This window comes from Monodon monoceros, unplaced genomic scaffold, assembly GCF_005190385.1.
Source record: "Monodon monoceros isolate NGI ecotype Baffin Bay Population unplaced genomic scaffold, NGI_Narwhal_1 Super_Scaffold_16, whole genome shotgun sequence".
Lineage (NCBI taxonomy): Eukaryota > Metazoa > Chordata > Mammalia > Artiodactyla > Monodontidae > Monodon > Monodon monoceros.
The window spans coordinates 72,366,134-72,388,891 of NW_021703772.1; the positions used below are offsets into that span (position 1 = coordinate 72,366,134).

Consider the following 22,758-nt stretch of genomic DNA (forward strand, 5'->3'; position numbering starts at 1 on the left):
AGAAGTAGAACCCCAGCTTCCTTATCACAGTCCAATGTTATACCTAGTACCCACCATCTGGCTTATACTTTGCTACTGTCCCCTGGGAAGTGATGGCTGACCTTGAACTTCTGTGCATTTATTTGCCTTGCAACATTTACCTTTTTGGAATATTTCTGACAATAGTCCCAGAGGACTGGGAACTGAGCTAAGCCAGCGTGGGGTGGTCAGGACTAACTGTCTTATTGATTCATGCTGGCGCTGACTGAAGCTGGATATTGTCTCAAACAGTTCTCTTAATCCTGAAAAGAGTCAAACAATTCAGGAGAGGGGGTGGGGTGCAACGTCATGACCACTGGGCCTTCGCCAGGTGCCTTTGGATTTCCAGGAATCAGAGACAGTCTTGGCATCAGGTCATACTCCAAGGGCTGTCAACCTGTAAAATGATGGGCTGGAGTGCTGACCCCTTCCTTGGGTAGAGAGAAATGCTGACTGTTGGATAGCATTATTAGTTAGAGGTGCAGAATGGTGGAACTATGAGTGGCAGCTAACTTCTGTGGGAAAAAAATGTGTTTGTCCCCTACTGTCACCTGAGGATGCTCTTGGCTATTCACCTGTGAGCATATGAAGTGTGTGTGTGTGTGTTGGAGGGTAGAAGAGCTACAGCAGGTTTCCCTCTCACCTCCACCTCCAGTTAACACCAACTTCTATACCCCAACCACAATGTCCTGTAGCATCAGGGGCCCTCAGTTCTAGAGCATCAACTTTGTGGGAGGCCCTGAGTAAATCTCCCCTTGAAACTAGAATTCTACTTTCCGACCTTGATTGCTTTGCAGAAGAGAATATGTCTGTAATAAATCTAATACTTTCATTTTCCCTCACCAAACCTTCAAAACAAACTATGTATTTATGTGGGAACCTGGAAAAGACATTTCACCTCAAGTGAAAACTTGAGCATGTTATACAAACACACTGAAAAGAATCACTCCTTACGTTTGCATAGAATGTTGGCCTTTGCAAGGCTCAGTGTACCACTTTCTAACCTTTGCCTTCAGGGAGAACTCACTGTGGGTGAAACCACTCGGTCCGCATCAAGGAGAAAAGAGTTTATCCAGGGAGGTGGAGTGGGTAGTCCAGTATTCTAGATTCTCCACTTATTCAACAAAATTACACACGTAAACATCAATGGGATCCTGACTAGGACCAAAATGAGGCCCAGGAATGAACTGGATTTGCAATTTCGGATGCTTTATTACCTAAAGTCAGAAGAGAAGACATAAAAGCTGTTTTATTTACCAAGAAAGTGCACTAGGCCTGTGGAAAGTCAGTCCTTTTTGCTAAGCTCTCAGATACTAGAGGCAGTCGGCTAGACGGCTGTGTTTTACATCCCAGATTAACATTTTCGAGGCTGCTGAATAATGTAGATCCTTTTCAGGGGCGTGACCTTCTCCAGAGCAGGTCTGGGTTTTTGATGTGTCATGTGCATTATTGCTGGAAATTTATGGCTGAGCTAAAGGTGAGGAGGAAAGAAAAAAATGAGCATATTGGATCTTTTGGGTCATAAAGTATTAAAGTAGTAGAAAACAAAACAGCTGGTCAGAGGAATTTCACAGTTTTGTTTACTTCTTTGATAGTATCTCTTTTTTCCATACCACCTCTAGCTCTGTATCCATGGATATACTTGTTAACCTGGGTTTTCCCTCATTAGTGTGTTTCTAATTTTTTAAAATTATAAAATATATATAAGGTAATTATATAAATGATATATATATATGTTTTGAAGTGACATTTTTAAAGCTAGAAATATCTTCATCAGTCCTCCAATATTAGAATTTATTCTGGCATATATACTATGCATATACAGAACACTATATGCTAAGAAGGGTATGGGGACACTGAAGAAGGTCCTGGGGTGGGGAGGAAGAATGCCTCGGATGTCAGAAGATCAGAAATAAAGAACCTCTGAAAGAAGTTAGGGGATTTTTAGGTTGAAGTATGTGAAACTGGCCATTTTATAAGGTTCAAATAAACAGTCTGGTAAAGAGAAGGCTGAGGAATGACTTATTAGCTTCAGGTAACAAAAGTTCTCACTAGTCATCTCTGCAGAAGACATGTATGAGGAAATGAGCTTAAATAGATTTAAATTAACACAGACTGAGACTTTGACAATAAGAGGAATTTCATATGGAACCAAGAGACCTTATGGAATTTACATTAAGGACAGCTTAAGATGGAAAGGATGCCCAATGTTGCAAGTCTTTCAGGCATAGTTTTCCTAGGAGGAGAATTTGGACCCAGAGGCCTTTCGGTTCCATTCCAGTTCTTGGTTTTCAAGCCCACTGATTCAGTATAAAGGTACCTAAGAACACCTTCCCTAGCCAGCACGGAAGGGATGCCTCAGCTCACCAGGAATTTAATTTATCACTATTGAACTTAGATGCCCTTGCCTTGACACTCAAATAAAAGGGGAGATAAACTGTTCATGACCCCAAACATCACTGTTTATGGTTTGTTTGGGCTCTTCTAAGCCAGGGAAAACATATGTGCCTTACATCACTTCTCAAATGTCCCTGAGCTCTGAGCACACAACATTCCCTTTCATGTGAAACTTGGCTCCAGAAAGTTCTTTCTTCTTGGTCTTAAAAAAATTAAACATACTGGAAGAATATACACTGAAGTGTTAACAATGATTATCTCTGAGGGGTAGAATTATGGGCAATTCCTAGTCTTTTTCTTTACTTTGCCTTTGTTTCTCTAAAAGTTTTCTTTTACAATGAGAAGGTAAAAGTTATGTAATAATTAAACCCAAGGACGGTCTATGCTGGCATTCTAGCAGAAAGGAAGAAACATAATTGAGGTATTGGTTATAAGTATTACTTTACAATCTAACAAAAGAGCTGCTGATTTATTTTTTTGTCAGATCAGATATCATTGGGCCACATGACATACATTTTATAGTGTGGTAAGGGCAGAGTGTTTTGTTTCATTTTTCTTTTAACGTTAGAACCAGAAGGAAACTTAAGAGGTCATTGACTTCAGTAGTTTTCTTCCAGACTAGGTGTCTTTAGTGTCAACTAAAACAGATGGATTATTTCAGGTTAGCTCTAAATCACATTCAAGAGATTACAGGTAGGAAGACCTACTTGGCAAGTTACTTAAAGTCAAATGTAAGGTAAAGGAGGGTGAGAAAGGAAATGAACAAATAATTCTGATATAACAGAAATCTGGACAATTAGCCAAGGTGAGATGGATGGGGCAAGATGACAAGGTGAGAAAGAAGAGAGAAAACCACAATGTTGATTGTTGCTCTTAAGGTGTCAGAGTGATGGTGGGTGGAGGTGGGAAAGGTGATCATTTCCAGGGTTATCTCCGCAATTCAGGGGCTACATGTTTTGATCATTTAAAAAATTGCGATAAAACATAAAATTTACCATTTCAACAATTTTTAAATACACAGGTTAGCAGCAATACATACACTTACATTGTTGTATAGCCATCACTACCATCCATCTCCAGAACTTTTTCATCATACCAAACTGAAACTCTGTACCCATTAAAGAATAATTCCTCATTACCTCCTCTGCCAGCCTTTGGTAACCACCATCCTACCTTCTCTCTCCATGAATTTGACTACTTCATGTATCTCATAAATGTGAAAGCATGTAATACTTGTCCTTTTGTGTCTGGCTGATTTCATTTAACATAATGTCTTCAAGATTTATCCATGTTGTAGTATGTGTCAGAATTTCCTTCCTTTTTAAGGTTGAATACTATTCCATTGCATGTATATAGACCACATTTTGTTTATCCATTCATATGCTGATGGACACTTGGGTGGCTTCCATCTTTTAACTATTGTGAATAATGTTGCTATGAATACTGTTGCACAAATATCTCTTCAAATTTCTGCTTTTAATTCTTTTGGTTATATATTCAGAAGTAAAATTATTAGATCATACAGTAATTCAATATTTAATTTTTTGAGGAACTGCCATATTGTTTTCTATAGTGGCTACACCATTTTACATTCTCACCAGGAATGCACAAGGGTTAGGGGCTACCTTTCAACTAAGGCATTTAACTGAGGTTGTAAAAGCTCTGCTCAACTGCGTCTCAAAAGAGGAATGCCACAGATCAGAATGAATGGGAGACTGCCCCTGGGGGCTGTTGGCCATCTGTGAACTGGTCTGGCAAAATTTAGGGGGAAAAAAATCAACAGGATTGAGAAAATAGTGGAAACAATTCCGGCAAGGATAACAGCCTTAGATAAACTGCCCATAATTATTAAATTAAAAATGTACAAGTTGCAGAGGGTAAGGGCTTTATAGGGACAGGTGAAAATACAACCAGAGAGTCAAGTTCTCTTTCTCAAATACCCCACCCCCTCAATCAGGAGCATCCTAATATAGAAAGACTTGGGGGTTGTGGGTGGAGAGTCTACAAAGGGTCTACCTTCAGATGATGGAACTGTAAATAATAGTCAATCATTAAATGCCCCGATTCTTTTCTGTAGATTTTAAACCAATGGAGATAGGAACATTTTATATTCAAGTCCAGACCAGAAATAAGTAGGAATAGGTTTCTAACCTACAACCTTTGCTTTAGTCTGACATCTTAACTTTGGGGACACTTTGGATTTTTCATCGTTAATCTTTGTAAAATGATAGGGTTTGTAGAATGAAAGGTGTTTGTCTGACTCATTAGGGTAAAAGAATCTAGGTTAACCCCACAAGAGAAAGAAGGATATGTGTAAGGATTCTTCCTGGCTGTGGCTCCATCCCATAAGGGGCAAAATATTGAACTTGAAAAGCAGATCAATAGAAACTTCCACATTGAGAATTTACCTTCATTTTGGGTAGTCGTGACCCCAGAGCCTACATTTTTCGTTTCAGAGAAAAAGTCAAAGAAGTATGGTAAAAGTCTTTATGATTAGAGCTATGAAAGAAATTCTAGAAATTAAAAAGTCAGTGGCAGGTTTTGTTTTAGAGCCTGAAGTCAGGTGGTATTAGAAGACTGGCAGCTCTTCCATTCATCTTTGAAGGGTGTTAACTTCCAACTTGAATGTTGGCACTTAGATTTCCACACCCCGTTAAGCAAAGTGCTTAAAACAAAACATTCAGCTTGAGTCAATGAAATTCAAGGATCATCCTACACAGAACAAAAGAAACCTTTTTAGATTTGCAGATGCCTTTGATAGTTTCCCTTCCCCCAGGATCCCATTTCACATACACCTCACTAACTTTGGCCCTGGTGACATAGCTGGCAGCTTGAAAAGTGGCCCCAATTTAACTAGGCTTCAACATTCCACCCCCGTCTGCACTATAACCCAGCCCTGTTACTAATGGTTTAACTGGATACTTTTATGTTGGGAGAAGCTTCACAACTATTGCCAAACTTAACTTCTGTAACTATCGAGAGAATGAATATATTTGGCAGTATCATTCTCTCTCATTCCTTGCCTTAAAATAATTCAGTAAACGAGCAATCGTAGATCTCAGGGGAGCTACGTGACTCTGAGGGGTAGATGGAACTTGGTCTAAGACCAGGTCTCCTAGATTTTTATCTTAGAGAGCTTTGGGGTTATACAACCCTTTTTCTACAGGAATAAACACATGATGTGGCCTGTCAGTGGGCAACATGAATTCTCTCAGTATTTAGGGCTGGAAGAGGTGAGAAAGACTGACTAGAGAAGAAGGGAGGGTCCTACCTACCTTGAAAGGTAGTGGGGAGTGAAGTCTGTGTGGAGATGAGTGGGGGAAAGAGTGGGAGGGAAAATTTTAGGTTGCTTCCCACTTAGATTTGTACAATTCCAACCTCTTGGGAATTGTTTTCCCATCTCCCAAATCTTAAACCCTTGGTTGGCTTTAAAGTAGGGTATCCAGACATGATTGGCATATGGATAGAAATTTCCTGCCATGATTGAATGGTTGCTGAGCTCCTATGAATAGGGCTATAACTCTCACTGTTTTGGACTCTAAGTTCTTAAACTGGTATGGGAATTAACATGGGTTCTAGGAACTAGACATAATTCTAGCTGAGGGCATGAAGGAATGTTAATAAATGCAGAGGCTATGACCCTCATTTCTGCTACTATATTTCTTCTGGCCAGTTGTATATTGTTAGATCTTCATGACAATATATATTGTTGGGAAAATCATTGTAATGCAGATGAAAATTTATCATCAGATATCTATATCTCTCTATATATAAATATTTTTAATAAATTTATTTTATTTATTTTTGGCTGTGCTGGGTCTTCGTTGCTGAGCACGGGCTTTCTCTAGTTGTGGAGAGCAGGCGCTACTCTTCCTTGTCGTGCGTGGGCTTCTCATTGCGGTGGCTTCTCATTGTGGCGGCTTCCCATTGTGGAGCACGGGCTGTAGAGCGCACAGGCTTCAGTAGCTGTGGCACGCGGGCTCAGTAGTTGTGGCTAGTGTGCTCCAGAGCACAGGCTCAGTAGCTGTGGCGTATGGGCTTAGTTGCTCCGTGGCACGTGGGATCTTCCCGGGCCAGGGCTCGAACCCGTGTCCCCTGCATTGGCAGGTGGATTCTTAACCACTGCGCCACCAGGGAAACCCTAAATCTCTATATTTTATATGTCTTATTTTTTTATGTTAGGCTGTATAGTTATGCATTTCCTTTTTTTAAATTAAATTTATTTATTTATTTATTTTTGGCTGCGTTGGGTCTTCATTGCTGCTAGTTATGCATTTCTTTTCATTAAAAAATTAAGGTATAATTTATGTACAGTAAAATAGATACCCCCTTTAGTGTTTAGTTCTATGGGTTTTCACAAGTGCATACCATCTGTGACCACCACCTCAGTCAAGATATAGAACCGTTCCTTCACCCCCCAAAATACCCTCCTGTCACTTTGTGGTCAAACCCTCCTCCCACTCTCTGGCAACCACTGATCTCAGCAGATCTATTTCTTAAAAGGCGTTGGTCTTTCCACCCCAGGTTGACCTTTTTTATTATGAAATCCTATTATGCTTCAGGTTGAATTATGGATTCAGGGAAGATTTTTCTTAGCTGTAAGGGACCATGTGGATACCACCAACTTCCATATTCAAGGCAGTGACTTATGGTAATCTTGGGACTTGATTTTATTGCTGGTCTCTTATCCTTTGCCTGGATTCCAAGTGATGCCCTGTAGGATATCTCCTTGGGAATAGAAGCTAACGCTTACTGCAGGCTAACTGTGTCTGGCTCTGTGCTGAGTCCTTTGCACATGTTCTATACCTTCATTTTATTCTCACAACATCTTCGTGAAGTGGATACTATAAACCACATTCTCATTTACATATGAGGAAACAGAAGCACAGAGAAATGAAGAAACCTGCCCAAAGACACACAGCTAGCAAGTGACGGAGTCAGCATAGGACCCAGGCACCTGATATCTGACGCCAGAATGCCAGAACCTGTTCTAACCAGTAATCTATGCAGTCTTAGCCATGGACCTACGCCAGTAGACATGGAGCTAAGTGTTAAAGCGGCTTTAAAAAAAAAAAAAAGATACAATTGCTGTTAAAAATATTTGTAACAGCACACCAACTCAATATTTTCTTATGATTTCTAAATACAACTTATTGTTGTTATTTGATTCTTCTGTTTATCTTTGAGATTCAGAAGTGATATGAAAGAACAATATGAAAGGGAAAGGACCTTTATGTCATAGACATATGCACATGTGTCTATAAAAAACAATAAAGGCTCTGGCATCATACCTAAAGTACAACATCATCAACCTTTACTGACCACTCTCTGTAAACATTTTATTTTGGGTTAACATATATTCTAGAGGAATATATCTATTCCACTTAGCTGTACTTACTGTGGACATTCTATTGCCCCTGAGGAAGAAGCGTTTAGTGGGCAGGGGTCGAAGAATGTGCGTGGCAGGTCATCATCCATCCCTGCCCTTCTTCTAAAGTCAGGAAGGCAAAGAGTCACTTATGATCGCACCCCTTCCGATCTATCTGATGGGAGAACCAAGCCCCCCTACATGAGAAGGCTCTGTAGCTTTCGTCTTTCATTAAGATCTTGCCTGATACTACTTGCCTCATGGGCTTCAGACACACCTTTTCTTTTCATTGCCATGAAACAGATGTTACTAATTAGAGCAGAGACTGCAGGCAGGTTGCTCTGTGTCGGGCACTGTTCTAAGAACTTCCTGTGTGTGAACCTCATTGATTCCACTCAACAGCCATCTGAAGTATATATATCCTCTTCCTTATCTTCATTTTACAAATGACGAATCAGAGGCATGGGATCAGTAACTTGCTCTAGACCTTAGAGGTAGCAAGTGGAGAAGCCAGTGCTAAACAGGGGTCTCAGAAGTCTAGCTGCACAGTTTCTACTCTAATCTTTTTCAGACCCCTGATTTTGGTAATAACAGCAAGTCTTCCTTCTGCAAAGGACACCCCCCCAGTCCTGTCTCTTCAATATATATGGGGGCAGCAGAAAGAGTGGTCCTTCAATGCCTGAATTCAATGCACCCGCCCCCTAGAAGTAGAATAAGGACCCTCACTTACAACATTTAAAAACAAAAGATTGAATCCAAAACTAAACCACTGTCTACGTGGGAAGAATTTTCTGAGTTTCCTGAGTTACTTAGAAAGAATTCAAGATACGGAAATAAAAATAGCAATGGTCAACCACCTTCATAAATAGACTTTACTAGATAAAGTCAGCCAGTGCCCAGGCTTCCTCCAGCCCCCAAATGGGCAACCCTCCACCACACACCCTGGCCTCAAATCAAACATTTCCTGTTGGGAGTGCAGTGGTGGGGAGGAAGTTCAAAAAGGGCTGAATTCCCAATACACAGGCTGCCTTTTTTTTATAACAACAGGCCAGCGTTTCCAATAAATATTTGGGATGGCAACGTCAAGTTCTGCCAGTTTGGCATCATGATTCTTGCTTAATTTACTATCTTATTTTTGAAATGATTTACTAGACACTAGGAATTTGGGAGCATCAGCTTTTCTCATCAAAACCACTTCGTGTTCCTTGAACTGAGAGCAGATTCTTTCACAAGGACATCAAACCTCTGAGTTGGAAAACACCCCAGTGGTCATCAGCTCATTCACCCATGCAGCCCGATTGGCTGGGTGAATACTGGCTGGGAGCGTCACGTGATGTACCTCACCCACAGCTCACCTTCTCCAGCGTATCGTTCAGGGCATCCGTCGTCTGTATTTTGGCAGCATTTGCAATGGCACTGTGAAGATGAAAAGAAACTTCACATAGAAATGGAAACTTTCCCACTAAAGAGGCTAAGCCATTTTTACAGAGGGTTTTCTACTTGGCCTTTAAGCTTTCATTCTGCTTGGCTACTTCTGGAAGACAAAAAAAAAAAAAAAAAAAGTCCTACTCTGTATGCCCATGTACTACAACAAGCTTTGCAGGCCAACTTATTATAATTAATATTTTTAAACTTTTCATCAAAGTACAGCATACATGCAGAAAGGTGCACATGTTATCAACGTACAGGCTGGTGAACATTCACAAACTTGTAACAGTAGTCAAACCAGTTGCCCCTAAGAATAATCACTATCCTGACTTACAGCCCCATATATTAGTTTTGACTTTATTTGTATATCATAAAATGTACCATACGGCAGGTACTCTTTTGTGTCTGGCTTCTTTCTCGGGCCAAGTCATTTGCTAGGACAGTTTCAATCAGGGCTGAGTTTACAGTGCAATTTCTTGAAGGGAACTCTGCGCTTGGCATACTTTTTTCTGGATGGTTTGTGTTGGTTAGTAGAAGTTATTGGGGTATGGACATAGCGTAGATTATTTTCTACGCTATATTTTTCAAAAGCTATTCTCCTAGAAGATACAAGGAGGTGTTTGTCCACAAAAAGGAGGAAATCCTATCCATGCAAACACTCACAAAGCAGATATAAAGAGCAGAGGTGACTCATGGGGGAGCTAGGGAAGCTTCAGGGCCTCTCACTGCACAGTCTCCTTTCAAGGCCCTGGGAGGGGCCCTAGCCATTTCATATTTGTAATTTTGTATTATTTTTCCTTAACATGGTCCTCCAATTCTGTAAGATTCAGCTTCCACATACCTATATCTATCCCTGGTAAACAGGACAAAAGAGTATTTTTCTGCTGTTTTAAGTTCTGTAGTGGTCCAATTCCCATCTTTTAATGACTATTAGAAAACGATTTTTTTTTTTTTTTTTGTGGTACGCGGCCCTCTCACTGTTGTGGCCTCTCCCGTTGCGGAGCACAGGCTCCGGACGCGCAGGCTCAGCGGCCATGGCTCACGGGCCCAGTCGCTCCGCGGCACGTGAGATCCTCCCGGACAGGGGCACGAACCCGTGTCCCCTGCATCGGCAGGTGGACTCTCAACCACTGCGCCACCAAGGAAGCCCTGAATTTTTTTTAAGAGGGCTCCAATCAGCACTTTATGACTCTCTAGGCAGCTCCTCTTCCTGCAGTGTTCACCTGATGTTAGAATTAACAGTAAGTCCCTTTTGCTGAGGTGCAAAGAAACGGATGACTTGTCCATGGCTGCCAACTAGAAGGTCATTTCCAAGCTATGACTCTAGCTCCTGAGCCCCTGGCCCAGGCGTGTTTAGCGGTGTCACACTAAACAGGGCTTACACTTGAGTCAGGTTTTAGCAGCAGGATAGGTTTCTGAAGTTAACCAGCTGGCAATTCAACGACAGTGTGACGTCATTTACAGAGTGCTTTCTCTGTTCTAGGAACTGTCCTAGATGCTGGGTCAGGAGATAAATAATATGTGACTCCCACCCTTGAGGACTTATAGCTTTGCTTTAATTATGCGATAGTTATTTTCTGATTCAGAAGAAACAAAAGCTTAATGCCAAAGGGGCAAATTTTAAAAAATTGAGCTATAGGGCTTCCCTGGTGGCGCAGTGGTTGAGAGTCCGCCTGCCGATGCAGGGGACACGGGTTCGTGCCCCGGTCCGGGAAGATCCCACGTGCCGCGGAGCGGCTGGGCCCGTGAGCCATGGCCACTGAGCCTGCGCGTCCAGAGCCTGTGCTCCGCAACGGGAGAGGCCACAACAGTGAGAGGCCCGTGTACCGCAAAAAAAAAAAAAAAAAAAAAATTGAGGTATAGCTGACATATAATATTACATTAGTTTCAGGTGTACAACACAATGATTTGATATTTGTATATACTGCAAAATGAGCACCACAATAAGTCTAGTTACCATCCCTCACCATACATAGTTAAATGTTTTTTCTTGTAATGAGAAGTTCTAAGCTGTACTCTCTTAGTAACTTACAGATATACAATATGGTATAATTAACTATAGTCATCATGCTATAATTTCATCCCCAGGGCTTAATTATTTTATAACTCTAAGTTTGTGCCTCTTGATCTCTTTCACCCATTTTCTACCCCAGACACCAATCCCCTCTCCCCCGAGCTTTGGCAACCACTAATCTGCTCTCTGCACCTATGAGCTCGAGTTTTTGCTGTTGTTGTCCTGTTTATTTTTCTTCTTAGATTCCATATACAAGAGAGATCATATGGCACTGTCTTTCTCTGACTTATTTCACTTAATATAATGCCCTCAGTGTCCATCCACGTTGTTACAAGTGGCAGGATTTCCTTCTTTTTTATGGCTGAACAGTATTCCTCTGTGTGTATGTGTGTGTGTGTGTGTGTGTGTGTGTGTGTGTGTGTGTGTATCACATTTTTTTTATCCATTCATCTGTTGATGGACACCTGGGTTGCTTCCATGTCTTGGCTACTGTAATAATGCTGCAATAAATGTGGAGGTGCATGTATCTTTTCAAGTTAGGGTTTCATTTTCTTCAGACAAATACTCAGAATTGGAATTGCTGGATCACATGGTAGTTGTAGTTGTAATGTTTTGAGGACACTCCATACTGCTTTCCACAGTGGCTGTACCAATGTGTATTACAAGCTATCAGTGCACAGAGGTTCCCTTTTTCCCCAAGTCCTTGACACAGCTTGGTATTTCTTGACTTTTTGTTAATAGCCATTCTGACAGATGTAAGGTGATATTTCATTGTAGTTTTGATTTGCATTTCCCTGATGATTAATAATGTTGAGCACATTTTCATGTACCTGTTGGCTATCTGTATATCTTCTTTGGAAAAATGTCTATTTAAATCTTCTGCACAGTTTTAAACTGGCTTGTTTGCTTTCCTGCTACTGAGTTGTATGAGTTCTTTATATATTTTGGATAGAGTATTTCATTTTTTTAAAATTTAATTCTTATATTTTAATTTTATTATATTTTATTATTATTACTTATTTTATTTTTGGCTGCGTTGGGTCTTCGTTGGGTCTTTGTTGCTGTGCATGGGCTTTTCTCTAGTTGTGGTGAGCGGGGGCTACTCTTCATTGCGGTGCACAGGCTTCTCATTGCGGTGGCTTCTCTTGTTGCGGAGCACGGGCTCTAGGCACGTGGGCTTCAGTAATTGTGGTGCACGGGCTTCAGTAGTTGTGGCTTGTGGGTTCTAGGCACGCGGGCTTCAGTAGTTGTGGCTCGGGGGCTGTAGAGTGCAGGCTCAGTAGTTGTGGCGCACGGGCTTAGTTGCTCCATGGCATGTGGGATCTTCCCGGACAAGGGCTCGAACTCATGTCCCCTGCATTGGCAGGAGGATTCTTAACCACTGTGCCACCAGGGAAGCCCAGAGTATTTCATTTTAAAGTAGAAAAATCCTCAAAAAATTTCCTTCCCAGAAATTGAGAAGAAAACTTTTAAAGTGATCTAAAAAGTAATTTTATACAGAAAGAAAAAGCCCCGAGAAATTCCATAGCCTATTTCCCTCCACACTTTCTTTCTGAGACTGTTACCATTTTAACTCTTAAGGATGTATCTGAGCATCCTTTATTTCACTCCTTTTGAGCCACTCATGAGCTCACCTATGGAAACCATCCTGAAATAGGCTCTGAAGCGCCTCTACTTGGAGGAGCTAGTTTCTCATGTTCACTTCTTTTTGAAGGCACTATTTTTCTTACCCAAGGCATAGAGGGGCTGGGCCATTTGTACATGAGATCCAGCCCACGGCTCTCTGCTTAGCTCTGAGAAAGGTGCAGTGTGTCAAGGTTACTGCGGAAGGAGCAGGGAGAAAACAACCTCCATATCCAAATTCCTTCCAGATGTGCCAAATACAGTGGCCATTATTTTCTAAATAATTGAGTGAGGAATTTAAAATAAAAGCACATTTATTTTTAATTCAGATTTGCTTCAGCAGAAAGCATATTACAAACACAAGGCCAGCTTAGGGACAGTACTTTAAAGGCTAAGGTGAAAATAAGATACAGGGATGTGAGTCCTGTTTGGATGCATTCAGGACCTTGCTTTTTAAGCAGGAGGCAGTTGCGCTGGCTGCAGGGAAGAGGAGGATGGGCAGAGAGAGTCCTTCAGAGGGTAGCTAACCCCCTCTCCCATGCTGACCCCCACCCCTACCCCACCCCACCATGCCAGCTGCCTCTAACTCTGGTTAGTAAGTGCCTAGGGAGCCTTGGTTTGTCCTAAGATCCAGCGAAGCCTCTGACTTCTGGCAGTAGAGTCACTTAAAAATCAAGATGAAGAAGGAAAAGAAATTCAGTAGTCCCCTACCTTGTTTTCTCTAATCCCGTTTTCCTGGTGTGTCTCTCCAAGAGGCCAATTTCTTGTTTTTTGGAAATTCGCTTTCCTCCAGCTTTCACTATAAACAAATAAGCATCAACAAGTTTGCTTTGTTATTCAAGGTATGAATTTATTGTAGATTTGAAGAATTTCAGAACTTTTCGAAGAGCTAAACTTTAATCTAAAACAACATAATCAAAAAGTACCCTGAACTAGCATAACAGAAGAAAAAAATATTTTGGGCAAACAAGGTGGGAAGGAGAGAAGGGCTAAGGTTTTTGCTTGTCTGTGTTCGGAGAGGGGGACCTGAGGCTAAAAAATGCAGAGGTGTTTACACCTTCGATTTGGAGAGGAGATAACAATTTATTCCCTTAGGCATTTTACTGAAAAACGTTTTTTCTTATTATCAAACCAATTACATTCTTCATGACAGCAACCGACAATTCCAATGTGACCCTTCTGTTTTCCCACAAGATTAAAGTGCAAGGCTTGCAAGATTTTTTTTCAACCAAAGCTTTCAAAAGCTAGATTGAAGAATGAGCCAAAAGTCAGGGCATGTGGTGGTAACAGGCATTTAATTCAAGAGAGATGCTTCTGATCCCACCGGATGCCCACCTTCCATCCCAGACCCCAAACCTCCGATGTTGGAAGAGCTCAGATGTTCTAATGAGTAATTAAACTGCATTAATAATCCTGCCATTCAAGAGATCAATTAGTGTTAATTAGGCTACAGATGACCTAACAGCAATTCAAGTGTTTAACAATGTCAGATGAAATCAACTTTTGAAAAGGAGCAGCCCATTTCAGATTGCAAGTCAAAGCAAATACTTTTTTCTGTTCCCAGGAAATTTGCACATCTGAAATCTGACAAGCTCAAATGAGGAAAAGCTAAATGGACGTTGATTTGTTTGAACCTGTTAATTCTTTTTATGGAAATGTCAGATTGGCAATTTTCTAAAACTGGCTCCAATAGAGTGAAAAATAGGAAAACCTATTTCTCAATGCCCTCGTGAATTGACTTCATCATTTTTCTTTTAAAATTATTATTTAATTTTTTTGGTTATGTAATAGTACATGCATAAGGCACACAATTCAAAAATCATGGAAAGGTCTGCAGTCTCCCTTCTACCATTATTTTTAAGCCTCCAGTTCATCTCCCTAGATACTGCTAACGATAACAAGTCCCTAATTATTCATCGATAGACATTCTATACACATACCTATATATTTTTTTAAATGGCAGCATTTTAGATGTTTCTAATCCATTGCTATCACAAACGATGCTGCAATGAATATCCTTTGCATATACATAATTTTGCACAAATGCAAGTATATCCATGGGATAAATTCCTAGAAGTGATCTTGTTAATTCTTAAGAGTATGTGCATTTGAAATTTTGCTAAATCTTGCCAAAGTCACCCTTCACAGTGGTTGCACCAGTTTACAATCTCACCAGCCACAATGACAGTGATTGTTTCCCTATATCTCAAGCAACAGTGAGAACTAGAAAATGTTGGGCTTTATCAACCAATAAGAAAAAGAAAGGTAATTTGCCTTTCTAATATTTTATTAAAAGTTGAGCTTATTTCTGTGTTTCAGAAGCCAGTTGTATTTTCTTTTATAAACTGTTCACATTTTTGGTCCATTTGTCCTGTTGGACTTCTGTTCCATTAATCTCTCTGTTTATATGCCATTACAACTTTATTTTAATGATTGTAGCTTTATAACATATTAAAAAAAAATTATTTTTTGGCCGCACCATGCATCATGTGGGATCTTAGTTCCCTGACCAGGGATCGAACCCCTGCCCCCTGCAGTGGAAGTGAGGAGTCTTAACCGCTGGACCACCAGGGAAGTCCCTAACATATTTTAATTCTGATAGTCCTTCTTTGCTACATTTCCTTTGCAGAATTTTATTAGCTATCCTTATTTATTTTTCCATATGAACTTTTGAATCAGTTTGTCAATTTCCTCCAAAAAATCCTGCTGGTAGTTTTTTAATGGTCTTGCTTTAGATTTATAGATTTTTTTTTTTAAGGGAAAATTCGTATCTTTATATTCCTGGTTGCTCTCTATTCAAGAACATGGTATGCTTTTCCATTTTCTACATTTTCTTTTGGGTCCCTCAGTAACTTGTTCACATAAATCTTATACATTTATTGTTAGGTTTATTCCCTAAGTATTTTCTCTTTGTTGCTGCTGTTGTAGTTGTAGAGAGGGTCTATTCTTCCATTATAGCTTTCACAGATTGTTGTTCTTATATTAATATCATTGATTTTATACCCAGATCTTATTGAATTCTCTTATTATTTATAATATTTTTGTTGACTCCCTTAGATTTCCCAGGTAAAAAAAATTTATATAATCTGCAAATAATTATAATATTACTTTCTCTAGAATAATATTAAATAGTGGTGATGATGGACATCTTTGTCATCCTAATTTTTTTTTTTGTCATCCTAATTTTTAATGGATTGCTTTTAGTGTTTTCGCATTAAGTATGATGTATATACTTAGTTGGATATACACACACACATATTTACAATATATATAATGTATATTCAAATATATTTCTTTCATCATATTAAGGAAATATCTTTCTATTACTGTTTCATTGGGCTTAAAAAATTACAAACACATGTTGAATTTTATCCAATGCCTTTTTATCATCATGTATATAATATGGTTTTTCACCTTAATGAGGTTAATTATATTAATAGATAAAAATTTTATAAATATATATTAATGAATATTTTACTATCAAACCATTCTTGTGTTCATGGAATAAACTCCACTTGGTCATTTTGAATCACCAAGTTTTTTTTTTATTGATTATAAAGGTGTCTCACTAGAATTCTGTAATATTAGATACAGTCCAGGAAAAAAATCCTATTTTCATACATGGTCTGCTTTAAATTCACACACACACACACACACATGAAAAAAAGGCATACAAAATAATCAGCAACAGAAATGAAATAATGTGGAAACACCTTCTGAATAGCCCTGGAATACAGAGATGAAATAAACCAAGGGGTGGCTTTTTCTGGAAGGCTGCTTGAGAAGGGTGTGCCACTGTATGAGGAGTGGTGTGGTTCATAGCCTCTTCTACCAAGAGGAATCAAATCACAATAGGTCTAGACCTAGAGCTTGAGCCTTCAGTATCTCTCCCAGCAGTATCTTTCATCCTCCTTGTGACAAATGCTTTTAAAACATGGAGTGCTGTAATTACTTTCCTATTAGTGTTCCTTTTGTTTTCTCTGATGCTTTTGTTTTTGCACGTTTTCTTCCACTGGTTATTATAGCCAACTATAGAAGCACACTTGTTACAGTTAAAATAAGCAATAGTTAAAAATGAGAAGACCTTTGAAATGTTAAGCTCTGTGCCACTCATTTGAAAGAGCACAGACAATTTAGAGAATGTCCAGATGAGAGCAACCAGAGTGGAGAAGGAGCTGTGTCAGACAAGCAACTGGGAAAACTGGAAAGATCGCTTCTGAGGAAGCAAAGACTCAAGGGAAGCTTATGGTGCCATCTTCAAGGAGTTTAGGGGCTGTCTTGTGGAGGAGGAATGATTTACTGGTAAGGAAATGTTATCTAGGGTCAGAGAGCTCTACCCCCTCCTGTGCTCTGTGACCTTGGGCAAGATAAACTCCTCTGAGGCTCAGTTTCTGCATCCTTCAAAAGGGAATAATACTGACTGTTTAGGTTGTCCTAGGGAATAGAGGTGACATAAGCAGCTGGCACATGGTAGGCACTTAATAATTAGTAGTTATTATTATTTATATTTATGTTTTTCCAGAGGAGAGAATGGAAAGCAAAGAATGAAAGTTCCAGAAAGGCAGAGTCTGGCTACATATAACTGTGTTAATCAAAGTGAAGAAGATTGCGTAGTACAATAGTATATCTCTGGTCCCTTAGTGTGTTAAAGTAAAGAAAAGAAGTGTATCTGCCATGAATATTTTAGAAGGATTTTGGGGAATTTGGTAGAAGTTGAACTAGATGATTTTTATTGTAAGGTCTTTATTATGATTCTAACTCTTCCCACCTACCTACAAAAGAAAATCTATCATGTCCCTCCCTTTTGAAAGAATATAGTGTACTCAGAGAAACAAATCCCAAAAGAAATGTAAAGAGAATGTAAAAGACTTCCCTGGTGGCCCAGTGGTTAAGAATCTGCCTGCCAGTGCAGGGGACATGGGCTCGAGCCCTGGTCCGGGAAGATCCACATGCTTCGGACCAACTAAGCCCGTGCACCACAACTACTGAGCCTGCACTCTAGAGCCCGCGAGCCACAACTGTGGAGCCCGCATGCCACAACTACTGAAGCCCGTGTGCCTAGAGCCCATGCTCTGCAACGAGAAGCCACCGCAATAAGAAGCCCACATACCACAAAGGAGAGTAGCTCCCGCTCACCGCAACTAGAGAAAGCCCGCGTACAGCAACGAAGACCCAACGCAGCCAAAAATAAATAAATAAATTTATTTTAAAAAATCTGTAATCACATAATTCCATGTTTAGGTCCTTTCAATATGCAAAATGAACTAGAGATTTTAAAATGTAAGAGAGAGATGTTTTGGATAGTTTCATTAGGAAATCTACATTGATGTGGAGAAAATGAAACTTTGCTTTCCTATCTCTGAGTAAGAGGTATAATTTTGTGGCTGCTTTTGTAGTTTATAACTTTTCGAAAGTTGACCCCTGAGTTTAGAATGCTATATTGCACAATTTTTCTTGCAGGCTTATCTTTCTTTATCTTGACTACCCTCTACCAAACACTGTGCAAGAGCTTCTTTCCTTCATTAATCAGTGGAGAATGTGTGTGAAAAAGCTGACCACCACAGAGGTTTGGGCAAACTCTGCCTTGTGACTTAGAACGTTCATTTGAAGATTTTAATTAAAAGGTTAGATGTTTGCAAAACGCTTACTTTGCATTCACCGTTGAGTTTTTTGGCATATTCTAAACTGTCAGTCAAGACAAAAGACTCTCATCAGGAAAAGCAAGGAGAGAGGGCTTCAGAGGGAGAGGGCTTGACCTGGGCCCACTTTACTGTCACGTCTCTGCCCCTTCTCACCAGCTATGTGGCATTGGGCACGTCCCTCGACCTTGCTGACTTTCAGTTTGCTCCTCTGTGAAACAAGGATGAGGGTACATCATCAGTCTGCAGTACTGGTGCTGTGTCTAGAAGGCTCTGTGCAGTGCCAGTCACACAGGATTGAGTGAATGGCAGCCGTTCTTGTCATCAAACCCCTGTCCCTGTGACCTGTGGGGTAGTGGGTCTCGTAACCTCTCTGTTGAACCTCACAGATCAACTCCCAGAAGTTGACATGAGCAGACTGGAGTTGAGAGAATTAAGCCTCTGGTGTTTGCTTTTTAAAAAACCATACTAACCCTTCTGCAGCTATGGTTTCCTCCCCATTTTCTGCATTAGTTTCACCCTTGGGGATACACTCCCCAAACTTCCGTCTCTTTAATGAGCCAGAAAATGGATTCTCTCTGGGGGTTCTCAGTGGTGACCCCTTTGATGGCTCTGACTCATTTGCCTTAAAACAAATTAAAGTGCAAGGAATATACAAAAACTCACGAACTGCTGCTTTTTCTGGTTCATCACATATGTACTCGGTTTCCTTGGATTACCTTCTACTCACACATTTTTGACTGTTCAGGTAATGGAGTTCTTAAAAACCGAGAGCGAGGCAAACCAAAGCAGCAGAAAATCCTTAGCAGAAAAGCTAAGCTTCCTAGAGCCCAGGCTGCCTCATGTTTAATGTAGTCTTGTTTTACAGCATAAATTTATAGCCAGGATCCACAGAGGTACAATATGTTATATTAATATACATAAAAGAAAACCCACTAAGCACCCCCTGTGTAGGTGGGAAAGTTACAGCTGGCTGACTTTGGAGCGGTTTCATTTTTAACCATGATGGAGCAGGCATATGTTTCTTTCCCACTGCAATTTTCTTCTGCTCTGATGACTGCAGTAGTGCCGAATGCAGCCTGCAAACATCAGGAGGTCTTGCAATTGAGGAGAATCATTTCTTTTGATGGCTATGTGTTTTACTAGGCCTGCATTTTACAGGGATTAACATTCGTGTGCTGGGTACCTTACATAGGTTATCTCCTTTAATAGTCATAACAACCTTACAATATCAATGTTATTTATTACCGCCTGCTTTAGAGATGAGAAAACTGAGGCTCAGAGAAGTGGAAGGGAAGCGGGGTTTAAATCCAGGACTGTCTGATTCCAAAGGCCATGTCAGACCTTTCACAGACCTTTCATCATGTCTGTGTCCTACTTTCGTGGACCTGTCCATTGCCTATAAAAATCAGGTGAAATTTAATGGAATTCTGGCAATGAATTATTTTTGTTCTATAAATACAATTTTGTACAGTAGCTATCTGGTTCAGACTTAAAATATATAGCGAGACAAGCTGAAGGATGAGGCTTCTTTGCTCCCTTGTTCTCAGTGGGGAGGCAAAAGTCTTCCTTCATCTCCATTCTAATTATCCCCAACCGCTTATCTGTAGTGTCACAGTTCATAATAATTAATTGTCATACCAGAGGCATTGTGACATGCTTGATGGCGTCATTGTGGGCTATGTACACAGAGTAATTAGCAATCATTAGTGGCGGAGACAGAAAGTTCCTGGTGGTTTCATTCAAACTTTCACTTGGTTAAGTTTATCCCTGTGATCTTTGTGTATAAACGTCATTTAGCAAATCAAGTGTTAGCTGAACTGTTTTACGAAGGATTGGGGTGGAAGTGGCGGGAAGAGAATGGCGTTTTCTCTTGTCCTTGTGTAGAAACTTCTAATAATTTGCATCGATAGTTCTTGATCATTATTTTGCATCATTAATTTTAAATAGAGATAATGTTAAATATTCCTAAATCCAATGACAAACATAAAAAGTCAGGAGTCTGCCACAGGAGACCAGGACAGGGTGCTGAGAAGTGGAAACTCAGAATTAGTAGTAACAATTCTGACTTTGGCTGGGCTGCTCACCAGAAAGCCACTGAACCTTGTGTCAGTTTTTGATGCTTTGTGAAGTTTATACCTGCCATCACCCTCTGCAGCAAAGATGACTGAAATCATCTTGGCTTAGAGGAGCCAAAGAATGATACCAGTACATAAATTTTGTTAATGGAGAAAGGCAAGAACAAAGAGGTCAAGTTGTTGAGATATTTCTTAAGGAAAAAAGAAGAAAGGCAGTTAAAAGAGCATCAAATCAGCTAAAAATAGGCCTGCATGCCTCAGCCAATCTATATGAACATATGGTTAAGTACAATAAAACTAATTTCCATATTCCAGGGAGCGGATATAAATAGCATACCTTTTTTACAAAAAGAAAGGAACTGTGGATGTTTTGCAAAGTGCCTTGATAGCTACCTTTTCCAGTCAACCCCTCCCACACTAGTGTCCTTATTAAAAAGTGCTCCTCAGCTTGGTGACAGACAAAAGACATTACTGATCACACTGCCCGACCCCAGAGCCTGAGAAGGGAGAGAAAAATTGGGTTGCTCTCTTCAGTGTGGAAGCTGGATTGGCTGGGTATGAAGTCGGATGACGTACAGGCATCTTCGGGAGACTGAGTCCGAAAGCTGGGACCTCTAGGGAGGAATGTTTCCATGGCAGTAAATTACCTTCCAGGTGTGAATGGGTCGCTGCTAACCTGCAGCCAGGGAGGGAAGGTCCAAGCTCACCACCTGCTCCTTTCCACCAGCGCCCAATCCCTTGTACTCCCACATAGAATTAGGTTTTCATTCAACCGGGCCTGACAAATCCCCAGGTGATTTTTACACAGAAGCCTAAAAGGATCAAAGACAGGAGGAACTCAGTTTGGGGGAAGTTAAAGGAACAAGGGGAGGTTGAGAGCCTCTGCTCTGTTGGGGCACCTCTGTGGAAGGCGCAGCGTGGAAGGAGGGGCAGCAGCAGCTGAGGGGTCTTGCTGTCTGCAGGACAGAGGGCAGGTGGGCAGCCTACCTGCAGGAGGATGCCCCCCTTTCAATGCGGAGAGCTGGACTTGCACTTCACTTGCCATAGCGCGTGCCAGGGCCAGGGTCAGTGCCGGCGCTCTGGAGGCTGAGTGCGGCTGCCCCACTGCACCCTGGCTTTATATGGGCTGGGGGCGGGGTCCCTTAAGGGCTTTGCTGAGCAGCAACAGGGCTTGTCATCTAGCTTTTCTGGGAACCTACATTTTGGGGGCAAGTTTTCTCTTAGAAGGAAACTTTCTTATTATTCCCTTCATCTGAGAAGTCAAGGTAGACAGCTAAGGGGACTCTTTCCTTCACAGGAGGAAGGGGAAAGGATCAAGCTCAGTGGAATTCTTCTTCTAACTATTTATCCATCGAGTTTGTATGGTGCATCTACAATGTGACAGGTTTTGTCATATACTCGCGTGACAAGGAGGGCAAGACAAGATCTTTGCTTCAAGACATCAGTTGTTTTTCTGAGGAGGCAATTATAAAACAAAGTGTGATGACTTTGTCTCAGTCTTTGCAATTTTAAGCATCTATACTAAGAAAGTAAAATTGGGGATGTGCACAGAGATTTCTGCAAGGGATGGTAATCATGTATTTCTCTCTCTCTTTTATTTTCTTTTTAGTATTGATTGGAATCCACATGAACACCCCCAAATAGAGAGGGATAGTTAAATAAATTAAGATATAGCCATGAGAGTACTATGTACTCATTACAAATTGTGTTTTTGAATAATATTTAATGTTGTGAAAAATATTCATGATGAGACAGTGAAAAAGCAGGCTATAAACCAAGAGATGCCTGCTTTGTTAAAGAGAAAAAGTACAAATGTAAGCTTAGGCATTATTGTATCTCCAGTGCTATCAAAGTTCAGCAAAAGGCAGGTGCTTAGAAATGTCTCTTTGCTCTTCAACACAATTAAAAACTTCCACTCTTCAAAAGACATTGTTAAGAAGATGAAGACCAGCCCCAAACTGGGAGAAAATATTGGTAGAGCATATTTCTGACAAGTACTGGCATCTAGAATATATAAAGAACTCTTACAACTCAATACAAAGAGAACAACCCAATTTAAAAATGGGAAAAAGGGGCTTCCCTGGTGGCGCAGTGGTTGAGAGTCCGCCTGCCGACGCAGGGGACACGGGTTCGTGCCCCGGTCCGGGAGGGTCCCACATGCCGCGGAGCGGCTGGGCCCGTGAGCCATGGCCG

General features: G+C 40.7%; 1 protein-coding gene across 1 annotated transcript; it reads right to left on the bottom strand.

The window, feature by feature from the left end:
* Positions 1–1,206: 1,206 nt before the first annotated feature.
* On the bottom strand, positions 1,207–21,659 carry DAPL1 (death associated protein like 1). The gene is made up of 4 exons (XM_029225547.1): positions 21,553–21,659; positions 13,560–13,647; positions 9,139–9,199; positions 1,207–1,489 (listed from the first exon to the last, which is right to left on the bottom strand). Exons 1-4 carry the CDS (start codon positions 21,608–21,610, stop codon positions 1,373–1,375), a joined length of 324 nt encoding a protein of 107 aa, XP_029081380.1. The 5' UTR covers positions 21,611–21,659; the 3' UTR covers positions 1,207–1,372.
* Positions 21,660–22,758: the final 1,099 nt, after the last annotated feature.

Bases quoted from the DNA above. Each gene is read 5' to 3' on its own strand.
- DAPL1 (XM_029225547.1), bottom strand. From the start codon at position 21,610: ATGGCAAGTGAAGTGCAAGTCCAGCTCTCCGCATTGAAAGGGGGGCAT. The intron at 13,648-21,552 runs GTAGGCTGCCCA...ATTTGTTTATAG, and splicing joins AGGGGGGCATCCTCCTGCAG to TGAAAGCTGGAGGAAAGCGA. The intron at 9,200-13,559 runs GTAGGGGACTAC...TCATCTTCACAG, and splicing joins ACGGGATTAGAGAAAACAAG to TGCCATTGCAAATGCTGCCA.